This window comes from Ctenopharyngodon idella, chromosome 22 (genome assembly GCF_019924925.1).
Source record: "Ctenopharyngodon idella isolate HZGC_01 chromosome 22, HZGC01, whole genome shotgun sequence".
Taxonomy (NCBI): Eukaryota; Metazoa; Chordata; class Actinopteri; order Cypriniformes; family Xenocyprididae; genus Ctenopharyngodon; species Ctenopharyngodon idella.
Window position 1 is genome coordinate 14,499,540 of NC_067241.1, and position 12,934 is coordinate 14,512,473.

The 12,934-nt window shown below is 38.4% G+C and overlaps 1 protein-coding gene across 2 annotated transcripts in view; it reads right to left on the reverse strand.

Annotated features, from left to right (window-relative positions):
* The window catches only part of scube3 (signal peptide, CUB domain, EGF-like 3), a 112,280-nt gene that overhangs the window by 27,356 nt on the left and 71,990 nt on the right, over nucleotides 1–12,934 (reverse strand). For both annotated transcript variants that reach the window (XM_051880599.1, XM_051880598.1), the window contains 2 exons: nucleotides 8,411–8,527; nucleotides 4,884–5,009 (listed from right to left, as the gene is read on the reverse strand). In XM_051880599.1, coding sequence (XP_051736559.1) covers nucleotides 4,884–5,009; nucleotides 8,411–8,527 — 243 coding nt within the window. The remainder of the gene's footprint in view (nucleotides 1–4,883; nucleotides 5,010–8,410; nucleotides 8,528–12,934) is intronic.

Here is a 12,934-nt window from a genome sequence, read left to right on the forward strand (position 1 = left end):
CTGTGCAAACCCACCACCATGATGCCAAAAATTATTTTTCTTCCTCAGTTTTTTTGCCTTGTTTTCCAGTACAAATATCTAACCATGCTTAAATCAAGATACATTGATTGTTTTCTGAAAAATGTTTCAAAATTAAGTGACTTTACAAGAAAAAATATCTGCTAATGGGATAAGAAAAATAACTTGTTGAAGCAATACATTGCAGAAAATGTTATATAAATATACATGAAGTGACTTGACTGGAGAGTCGAACTGCAGATCTGGTGCAAACATCCACATCGCTATGATCAGATGCTTTCTTAAAGTGATAGTTCACCCAAAAATGAAAATTATCCCATGATTTACTCAGTCTCAAGCCATCCTAGATGTATATGACTATCTTCTTTTAGACAAACACAATTGGAGAAAAGGGAGCTAGCCGGTTCAGAAGGCCTTTATTATTGGATTACTTTTATGATGGATGGATGCATTTTTTTGGGCTTCAAAATCACGCCCCACGGAAAGCGCACCACGTTTTTACAAAAAAGAACTTTGCTATAAGTACATCAGGGCATTTAATCTTGTGATAAAAATCATTTCAACATTTATTCTCCTTACTCAGTCTGACGCAAAGCATGCTGAGAACTAGAAATCTGTTTCAACTCGTTCAGTTTAAGTTCAGCTTAATATAATCAATTACTGAGTTCATATTAACTTTTTTCTATTAAGTGCGATGAACTTTCAGTAATATTTGAGTGAAATTAACTCATTTCATTTAGTAAATTTCACTGTTCGGTTTCGAGCAATAGCAATGGCAATAGTCTCAGCAAGCACCACTTACCAAGAAAAATGAGTGAGATATTCTGACTTTTTCACCCCTACAGACATAGGCATGCAGGTCCCACTTAATCTCACAGTTTGAAACAATGGCATTGTGAGAGTAAAATGACAGCTGGTCTGTTTAAAGAGCGCAGATAGGGGCTTTATCAGCAAACTCCCACCTCAAAAACACTGGGGATCTGATAACACCTCCCCCTAAACACACTTCAGAAACCTCTTAAGCGACCAAGGAATGTCTCCAGCCTTTCTTAGAGATGTTGAAGGACAAGTCCCGTCCCCGCTGATGGTCTTTAGGTTGATGACAGCAGGGGAACACTGAGGCTGTTAATCCTAAGACAGAGCAGATATTCTGTTTACACATTTCACCCACAGCATTCACTCAGTGGCAGCGGCTCAGCCTCTCATTTCCTCACGAAGGATACACATAGACAACTATGCAATCTGATTTGTAGCTGAAGGGCTGATGGAATGATTATTTTGCAAGAAAAATGCACAACAGGTTATACATTCTCCCAGCCCAAAGGGATTTCCTTATTTCTTATTGTAACTATACATGCTCTGCGAATCATCAAGAGCTTTTACACTGCAAAACATGATTTTCTTCCTTGTTTTCCAGTACAAATATCTAAACATTCTCAAAGGATTAGTTCACTTCAGAATTAAAATTTCCTGATAATTTACTCACCCTCATGTCATCCAAGATGTCTATGTCTTTCTTTCTTCAGTTGAAAAGAAATTAAGACATTCCAGGATTTTTCTCCATATAGTGGACTTCAACAGTTACCAGTGGGTTGAAGGTCCAAATGTCAGTTTCAGTGCAGCATCAGTGCGCCACGCATTACATAATCACGTTGGATAGGTCACGCGTGACGTAGGCTGAAGTACCGAGCAAGTGTTTAAAAAGCGAACGTGCAAAGACTAAGTCACACGTCCTTTACAAAAAAAAAAAAAGGTAAAACAATGATATTGGATGATTTTGAAGTTGGAGGAGAAAATGAGATGGAGTTTTTCACCTTACTGCAGTACTTCCGCCTACGTCACGCGTGACCTTTCCAACGTGATTACGTAATGCGTGGCGCATCGCAGAGCTAGTGCAAGATGAGCATTTGTGGTTAAAAAGTATATAATTTAAATTTTCCTAGAAAATGACCGATCATTTCGCTAGATAAAGCTCTTTGAAGCTGCATTGAAACTGCAGTTTGGATCTTCAACCCGGTGAACCCCAGTAAAGTCCACTATATGGAAAAAAATCCTGAAATGTTTTCCTCAAAAACCTTAATTTCTTTTCAACTGAAGAAAGAAAGACATGAACATCTTGGATGGCATGGGGGTGAGTAAATTATCAGGAAATTTTCATTCTGAAGTGAACTAATCCTTTAAGCATACTTACATTTTTTTCAAGTAATTGTACCTTGATTTAAGAATGTTTGGATAGTGCAAGATGGAGTTTTAGAACTGTCAAATGCTATATAGTTCATCAGTTAATAATTCATGCACAAAGTGTCACATGTACACTCAGGGCCAGATTTACTAAACAGGGCAAATTAGCGCAATTCCAAAAAAGCGCCAAAGGGAGTGGAAAGTCCTGCGCGTGATCTATTGACGACGCCCAAATTAATGAACACAGATGCAACTGGATCATTTCCATAATGAGCAATGCAATCTACCAAGAGCAGCGCTAATTAGCATCATGCTTTTTTGGGGCGGTAAATAATGGCGCAAATACCAGTAAATTGACTAGCGCAAACCTTAGTAAATGACCTTGCATGATTCAAATGTTGTGTCTGAAAGGGAAACTTCTATAAATGCATATTCAATAAGGTCAGCCGCAAAAATTACTGTCTATGCCTTTTCAGTGCTAATTTTTCACTGTGTGTCTTTAGTAAATCCTGACAGTATTTTTTAGGGCCAGATTTACTAACCACCTACGCCAGTGCAAACCCTCTTTTGTAATAAAAAAAAATATATATAAATAGCGCTGAATAGGCGTGGACAGGGCTATTTTTTGCGGCTGACCTGCATATGCATTTGTAGGAGTTTCCCTTTCAAATGCAAAAATGTTTGGGAGTATTTAAATGACTCATGCAAGGAGATTTACTAAGGTTTGCACTAGTCAATTTACTTGTATTTGCACCATTATTTACCGCCCCAAAAAAGCATGACGCTAATTTGCACTGCTCTTGCGTTGGTCATTATGGAAATGATCCGGCTGAATCTGTGTTCACACGCAGAACTTTCCACTATCGGCACTTTTTTGGAATTCACGCTAATTTCCCCTGTTTAGCAAATCTGGCTCTTCAATAATATTATCAGTTTGATCGGATGAGAACTAAATTTGAAATGAATGATGACACTATTGTCTGCTTTGAGCTGCTTTATATCTGAATGTGTTTCATAATTGATGAATTTTGCAACATTTGATTTTTTTGCAACACACTGTTATTGAACTGAATTAATCAACACTTGAGCTGAATAATGGCACTATTGTCTTCTGTAGAGCTGCTTTACAGCAGAATTGAATTTTGTTTGCATCACTGATCATTATTTTCCTTTTCATTACTGCAAAGCTGCTTCGAAACAATCTCTATTGTATGAATCACTGTATACTTAAAGGTGACTTGACATGCTAAAGTACTTAAGGTAAGTGATTTGAACAAACTTCTAACCCTAAGTATGAGCAAAAATAAGCTGCTGATATAAACCAGCAAATGCCAGACAATTCTGGTTCTCCCAGTTCTGGAGGCTATTGTAGATGAGGGCAAAAGGTCATGGATTATTTTATCACTTGACATTTTGACATTCCTTACAACAATGGTTAGGGCATTTTAAGCGACAGGAGGAGATGCCCTCCCAGCCCCGCAGAGACCCGCACACGGGCAGTCAAAGTGCTGAGCACAGACCGTTCCCATACTCACCCAATCTGAGAAACAGGAAAAACTGGGAGAAGAGAACATCAGCTCCGATTAAGAAGATGTTACAACTTTAAGTGACAGACAACATGGAATCAAAATGTATGATTTTTCTCCTGGTCCTGGTCATGTAGGAATTATTTATATATACACAATTTTTTTAAATAAATTTGTTTGGTAATACTTTACAATAAGGTTCCATTTGTTAACATTAGTTAACTACTTTAGTTAACATTAACAATGAAGAGTTGAACTAAGGTTAACAAAGATTAATTAAAGTACTGTAACAAATGTATTGCTCACTGTTAGTTAATGTTAGTAAATGCATTAACCAGTGTTAACTAATGAAACCTTATTGCATTGTCATACCAAGTGGTATTTGTTTTATTCAGAACGATATCTGCCTATACTAATAGTTTGAAAAATCTCTCCGAACTAATGCTATAAACTAAACTATACTAGGAAGTCTCTCATTTAGAGGTAAAATAAACAACAGAGCCTAAATTACTATATTCAACTGCTACTTATTTTCGATAATAAGAATAATAATATATATAATAATTACTAGGGGTGTGACAGGATCTCGTGCCACGAGAGTAAGGCAAGATGACTGACAAGACCATAGCGGAGGATTCGTTGCACAACAGAGCCTAGCGTCTGACAAATGTGTTGTCTTGTAGAATGCACGCTGTGTTTGTCTTAGAAATGGCTCACTCTGTAATGAGATGAACAGAAGGCTATATTGAGCAATAGAATAGACTGACATCAAACCATCTTTTCCAGAAATATTCCCAGGCCGGGTGTGTGCAATAGTGTCGATCGACATTTTAAGACCAGCGAGGGGACTCAGGATCGGAGGAGTGCGTTTATGAAGACTGGCAGGGTAGTATTACCTTAAATGTTCTCTGAGGGATTGCTCCTGTATTAACACCAAGCTTTCCTGACCAAACTAACTGCCAGCTCATAAACCTCATAAACCCCGCAGGATCACAAACAATCTGCCCACAGTATCACTGAGAGCAGTAAACCAGCAGCAGGGAAACCGTCAAGCAAACGAGGAGAGCAAAAAGATATTTTAACCCCCTTCTTCACATTTAATTTAGTGAGGTTTATGCTTCAAACATAATGACATATCATTTTCCCTGTCTAGTATACCTAGGCACGTCCTCTCATCTTTGGTCAGAAGTTTGTATCCTTTCTTGCAGCTGCACTCGAAGCTGCCCACCGTGTTTCTACACACATGGTCACACCCTCCGTTGTTCATGCGGCATTCATCAATGTCTGTAATGAGAGAGAGAGAGAGAGAGTTTGGAATGAACGCTGGGTAGTTTGAGCAAATACACATGCACAGGATTAGTTCAGTTTACCATGATTCAAACCAGGAGGGGAGGATGAATGTGAAATAATAAAAAGGTAAAGGGGTGATTGACCGCAAATATGAGAGATTTGTCTGGGCTTAAACTATCAACTCACTTTTTTATAGAAATGTATACAAAATGGAAGACCTTTTAACACACTTTACAATAAGGTCTCATTTGTTAACATTATATTAGCTATTAATATATAACATATTAATATATGCTAATGCATATATTACACATACTGTAAAATAAAGTTATACCAGAGTAAAATTTACCAGAGAAATGCATTTTATTTTTGTCTTGTTTTCCAGTACAAATATCTAAACATTCTTTAATCGAGATAAATTTAGTTGAAAAGCAAAATGCCCCTTTTCACAAGATGTAATATAAGTCTCTGGTGTCCCCAGAATGTGTCTGTGAAGTTTCAGCTCAAAATACCCCACAGATCATTTATTAGAGCTTGTCAAATTTGCACCTATTTGGGTGTGAGCAAAAACACGCCGTTTTTGTGTGTGTCCCTTTAAGTGCAGAAGAGGGCGGAGCTTTAACAGCTCGCGCTTCGGTTGCTCAACAACAACAAAGCTGGAGAATCTCACGCAGCCAAAATGAGGATTGTCAGTAATGGTGTTCAGCCTTACATTGTTCAAACCGGAGTCAGACACTGATGGAGAGACTCAGGAAGAAGTTACAACTTTTACAATGAAACTGGACGTTTCTGAACGGCTAGTGGATAAATTTATGTAGTTGCTGTGGAGTTGATTCAACTCATTGACTAGCATGTGCCGTCATGTTAATCTTTTGTGCAAATCCAGCGTTGAATTGACCCTCGTTTGTGAAGCAGTCCGGCATAAAATGACGGCAACAACACTCTACAACAACAACTCTTCCTCTTCTCTAAAGCAGCCCAACATGGCCTCACCCCCTTTGTTGTGTGTTCTCGGGGGTGGAGTTTATGTCAATTTTAAGGTTAGTGATGTCACTAACCCAGGAAGAAGCTTGTTGTAGTCCCTACCAGCCGTTTGTTGTAGTCCTTAAAAAGCGATTTCTGTAAAAGAAAATATCTCCCTTTGCATTGAACTTTGAGCGTTGTAACTTTGCAGATGTTCAAACAGCAACATTACACACTAACTAAAGTTAAAAAAGTGAAATCATAATCAACCACCCCTTTAAGATAAGGCATGTTTTCTGAAAAGTGCCTTAAACAAGAGAAAAATCTGCCAATTGGGGTCAGAAAAATGTAGGGCTGCCCCCTAATAGTCGACTAAACGAGGTTTAAGACCAAAGTATATAGAGAAGCGAGAAAATGGGGGAAGCGGGCAGACATGAGAGGAGAATAAGAGAAAGGGAAGATGAGCTCTCCGAATGGAGTGTAGCCGGACACACATGGAGTGAATGTGCGTCTGCTGGAACATTCTAGACCTCACGGGGCTTCAACAGGAGGAAGTCTTTCAGGATCACGTCTCCTCTGGCCTGTTCTCTCAGAATTGGGGATCAATATATCATCAGCTTCTCCTGCTCTCCACAGGCTTTGATTGAGCTGCGCTGGATGTTTCTGATTACAGCTGAATCATCTGAGTAAATGAGGCGTTCATCTCAGAGAGAGGCTGCATCATCTGGATAAAATAACGGCATTAGGAGCAGAAGAAAATGCTCCTTCTCTCGCTCTGGGCCCATGTCTTCTCGTGCCAGTGCTGTCTGGGGATGTTTTTCTTTGTTTCTTCTACAGCAGAACTAATAAAACTCAATGTTCTTTTATCGGTCTTGTTAGCGTAACGTTATGAGCGCTAGAGGCGACACAGGCTCCCAGTCTTGGCCGAAACAACCACTTCCAGTTGCTCTTCGCCTCTTTTATACTTCTTAAACTCTTTTGTGTTCTCCCACATTTATTTGTTGAGCACTTCTTGATTTTCTTGAGCATTAATTCATTCATATACACTTTTAGCGATCAAGAGGAACGTTTAAGGAAATTTCATCTTGGTGGCTGAAAATCTCAACAACTCAGATTTTATTTGTGGCCTTCTACGCAGAGATTATTATTTTATTTTTTTTACATTAGTTAACTACATCAGTTAACATAACTGAAACAGATGTGTTGCTCATTGTTAGTTCATGTTTGGTTAGACATTAACTAATGAGGATTTACTATAAAATGATACCGATTGTGATGCTCATAGAAACGGTCAAGTGAAAGAAGTCTGAGCTTTCATGAAAAGTTCCCAAATTGTAATTACGAGATCTTCAAAGATGTGACTGTTGTTTACAAGTTGAGAACTCATAATTATGGTAATTCTGAAATGACGGCATACAATAATGAGTCTGAGTGGGTGTTTTGTGATTGAATTCAAAATCTGCTAAAAGCTCCTGGAATGATCACGGCCAACTCTCATTTTAAAAAATGAAATGTCTATCAGTGACTTTGTTCCTGGAAACTGCTGTATGAATAAACAACCTTGTAAGTTGATATTTTATTTTTTATTTTATTTTTTGTTTGTTCAATTTATTTTACTATACTATTATACTTAACTTTCAGGGTTTGGAATAGTCATTAAAAACATTAACAACATATGAACAACTAAAAAAGACACAATTTTAATCTATTATATAGTGATGCTTATAGACAGACAGACAGATAGACAGATAGATAGATAGATAGACAGACAGACAGACAGACAGACAGATAGACAGATAGTTAGCAGACAGACGGATACAGATAGATAGACAGACAGACAGACAGACAGACAGATAGACATCCAGATAGATAGACAGACAGACATACAGATAGACAGACAGACATACAGATAGACAGACAGACATACAGATAGACAGATAGACAGACAGACAGACATACAGACAGACAGACAGACAGACAGACAGACAGACAGACAGATAGATAGATAGATAGATAGATAGATAGATAGATAGATAGATAGATAGATAGATAGATAGATAGATAGACAGACAGATACAGACAGACAGGCAGACAGATAGCAGACAGACGGATACAGATAGACAGACAGACAGACAGACAGACAGATAGATAGATAGATAGATAGATAGATAGATAGATAGATAGATAGACAGACAGATACAGACAGACAGGCAGACAGACAGATAGCAGACAGACGGATACAGATAGACAGACAGACAGACAGATAGACAGATAGATAGATAGATAGATAGACAGACAGACAGAAAGACAGACAGACAGACGGGGATTTTATCGCCTCTTTGATGCATGTCGCTCTTAACCAGGACTGTTAGATTAGTTTTATCTTTCAGATGATCTGATGATCTCACGGATCTCAGTGTGAGTGTTTGTACCTTTGCAGGTCTTGCGGTCCGGCTGTAAGGTGAATCCCTCCGGGCAGCTGCAGCGCACTCCAGTCACGGCGTCATGACACGTGCTGTCGCAGCCTCCGTTATTGACCGCACACGTCTCTGAAAACACACACAGCAGCAGTCAGGACAGGAACCATGTTTGTGCACATCTAACTTCACGGAGCTCCTGTTTTGCGCTCAGACTTCGACTCTGAGCAGCTCTGGATGAGTTAGTCATGAACACAGCACATGCAAGTGAGCAGCAAACGTCTGTGCAGTGAGTTTAAGAGCGTCACCTAGAGGGTTAGAGCTCAGCGTTGGGCAGAAGCATCTGTTGAGCAGGATATTAATACTTCACAATAACCATGACGCTTAAAGTATTACAAATTTACATAAACTTGAACTAGTCTCAACTATGTTGCATCATCGAAAGTCGCAAGTTTCTTAAAAAAAAAACAAAAAAAAACACTATTCCATTAATGACTTTACGAATGATTTACACAAAAATTCGTTCAGCTCTTGTTTCATGAATAAGGCCCAATAACTCCATTTATCTGCGCTTTGATGTTTGAAACTTTGCAGACCTTGTTTACCAACTAAAAGTAACACAATTATAATCTATTATATAGTGATGTAAATAAACAAATAAATAAAATGCAACATCAATATATTTTCTTTCCTTATACTGCTTAAAATCTAAGCACAATAACTGTCATGAATAAGGGTTTAGCACAAAGCTTTGCTGCCATTCAGAAAGAACAACTTTATAAAAGAGTGAAAGATAGATAGATAGATATGTTGGCTGTGTGTGCCAGGGTGCAGGTCTGTGTCACAACATGCCTCTGAAACACTTAGAGATTCACTAACTGCATCAATCTCTGATTATAATGTTTGACATGGTTGGCTTTGAGAGCTGAAAAATGCTCACACAGAAAACACTCCCCTTTGTGTGGGTAAATTCTACCATCTGAAAAGATTTGATTCAGCTGTGTGAGTGGATATAAATATAATCTTTTGATAGAGGAGATGATAAGCGGTGTCTGATTCGCTGACAGACTCTGTAAGACACCTGTGCGGTTACTGAAGCGCGCTTTCCAATAAACGCTAATGATCCATGCAGTGAGCAGAGCAGCGGCAAAGTTAACCATGAAACCAAAGCTTGTGTTATCTGGCCGACTGTCTGAAGGAGTCTTTCACAGGTCATTGATACACTGAATGGTGTTACTTTAACATTCAACTGGTCCGCTGATGTAGTAAATCACTCTAAACTGTTTTACCATGAAATTATTCATTAATATTAAAGGGTTAGTTCACCTAAAAATGAAATTTCTGTCATTAATTCCTCACCCTCATGTTGTTCCACACCCGTAAGACCTTCGTTAATCTTCGGAACACAAATTAAGATATTTTTGATCAAATCCGATGGCTCAGTGAGGCCTGCATTGCCAGCAAGATAATTAACACTTTCAATGCCCAGAAAGCTACTAAAGACATATTTAAAACAGTTCATGTGACTACAGTGGCTCAACCTTAATGTTATGAAGTGACGAGAATACTTTTTGTGCGCCAAAAAAACCCAAAATAACGACTTTATTCAACAATATCTAGTGATGTGCGATTTCAAAACACTGCTTCATGAAGCTTTGAAGCTTTACGAATCTTTTGTTTCGAATCAGTGGTTCGGAGCGTGAATCAAACTGCCAAATTCACGCCCCCCAGTGGTGAAGCATTGAAATTTCGAAACACTTATGATGTAACGAAGCCTTGTTTACTGAAATCACATGACTTTGGCAGTTTGATTCACGCTCCGAACCACTGATTCAAAACAAAAGATTTGTAAAGCTTCAAAGCTTCATGAAGCAGTGTTTTGAAATCACGCATCACTAGATATTGTTGAATAAAGTCGTTATTTAGTTTTTTTGGCACACAAAAAGTATTCTCGTCACTTCATAACATTAAGGTTGAACCACTGTAGTCACATGAACTGTTTTAAATATGTCTTTAGTAGCTTTCTGGGCATTGAAAGTGTTAATTATCTTGCTGTCAATGGAGGCTTCAGTGAGCCATCGGATTTTATCAAAAATATCTTAATTTGTGTTCTGAAAACAAACAAAGGTCTTATGGGTGTGGAACAACATGAGGGTGAGTGATTAATGACAGAATTTTCCCTTTAAAACAGCTCGTAATTACATGCACTTTACTCTTTAATCTATCTATCTATCTTCCGGACAAAGCTCTGAAGAACTATAGAACTTATAGTGGCATAATTTTCATGGGCAAGCACCATTTACATATTCTTAAACAAAATATTAAGCTCTAGCTTTAGAACCAAAGTAGACATCATCCAGATATAATTATCATTCCACCTATACTGTAGCTTTAAGAATGATGTCTTTTGTCAAAGATATCAGGCTCCTCTCAGAGGAGAGGGCTACAAATAAACTATGTTAAGACCTTCTTTTCAGACTTCAATCATGCACTTCAAACATCAAGCATCTAACACCTTCCTCAGGCAACACAGACGAAACAGCGGCTGGTTTTTGAGGCACCTGTGCATGCCGAGACCCATTCAAAACCCGTTTCACTCGTGTCAGAATACATAAATGAACAACTCTGCTTTGGTTGCATCCCAACACTTAGGAATCTGAACACAGACATCATTTCCATAAACTCTCTCTATTCGGCACTCTTTGAGAGGAGTTCACTGTTGAGTCTTCATGTTGAGAGAAAGCACACTCATTAACTAGTACCCAGCAGGCAGGCTGCAATGTAAAAATCACCTCCAAGGGAAGTTCAGGGAGAAGGATTTTCTGCTGAGGCAAAATTCAAGATTGCACTCAGTTAATTGCAATTAGGACATTTAATGTTTTCCCCAGAGATCCCATCATCTCGCTTCTGCCATTCTGACTACTGAAACTTTAACCAATAAAGACAGCTGTTGAACAAAAAGAAAGACACATTTTGCATGTGTATTTTGCGCAATAATGCATGTACAGTAAACCCTAGACTCTGGTGGCATGTTTGTACCACCATTATGGTAATTGCATGATTCAACTAATTAAAAGAGGTCATATTACTCCTTTTTTCAAAGTCTTGATTTTGTTTTTAGGTTCTACTAGAACAAGTTTTAATGCTTGAATGTTGAAAAAAAAAACATAATTTTTTCACATATTATACATTTTGTGCAGCTGAGTTAAAAACAACTCAAGTTGGGTTGAAAATGGACAAACCCAGTGATTGGGTTGTTTTAACCCAGCGGTTGGGTTAAATGTTTGCCTAACATGCTGGGCGGTTTTATTTAACTCAGCTATTGTTTAAAAATCACTATATGACTGGCTTAAAATGAACCCAAAATAGGTTGGAAATTAATTACTAGAGGCAACAATAATAATCAAAAGGTGGACATTTATTAATAAGCAATTTAATAAATGTTTATTGTTTAATTATTATTCATTAAACTTGTTCATTTATTAAACATATTCATAAATGTTAGTTTCCAACATACTTAGGGGTTCATTTTAAGCAAGCAATACAGTAATTTTTAAACAATAGTTGAGTTAAATAAAACTACTTAGCAGGTTGGGCAAACATTTAACCCAATCGCTGGGTTAAAACAACCCAATCGCTGTGTTTGTCTATTTTCAACCCAACTTTGGTTGTTTTTAACCCAGCATTTTTAGAGCCCCTCCTTCTGAAAAGCACAATGTGCTCTGACTGGTCGGCTGGACCAGTGTGTTGTGATTGGTCAACCATTTTGAGTGTGTTTGGGAAATTTCTCACCCCTTACCATAACTGTGAGTTTCAACACACTACTAACTAACTCAACCAGGCCCCGCCCCTTTATTCTGCATATGCATTATTTAAATGAGGAATATTGTGACGTATTCGTTCCCGGAAGAAAACTCAAGACTACAATGGAGGCGTTTCAGGGAGTTCAGAAACACTGACACTGATATAGAGAATAACTCCCGCTGGAGGGACTTTGTAGATCTTTTTTTTAAATGCTCAAACAGCAACATTACACAAAGGTAACAATGTAAAACAGCATAATGGGTTCTCTTTAAGAAAAACCACCCTCTGACGCTCAGCTAGTGCTCAGGAATTGCAAATGTTGGCACAATTGGTTTCTGTAAGGGTTGGAACAAGTCGGGAACATGCCGCCAGAGGTAGAGCTATTTGCTAAATATGACAGCTGTTGGCACAGGTCTCTCTCAGCCTCGACCAAACACATCGGTCCCCATTAAATCCACTCTGATGTTAAAAGGTTGTCGTGCAAACAAGCTCGTTTTTCAAAAATGCCATTGCTTTCCAGGGCGAGAAAATAGCATGAGCTGACAGAAAGAGAAACAAAGCGAGATGAGATTTTGGTACTGGGACAAAGGTTGTCCTTGGGCTTTGGTGTACAGTATTTGCCGTGTGCTTATTTCAGGCCGAATAAACAGGATCCCGGGACACCGACAGCCAGCATGCAGATTTAGTGCCAGAACGGATCAGTCTCCTTTATAACCTCAGAGCCCTGTGCAATCA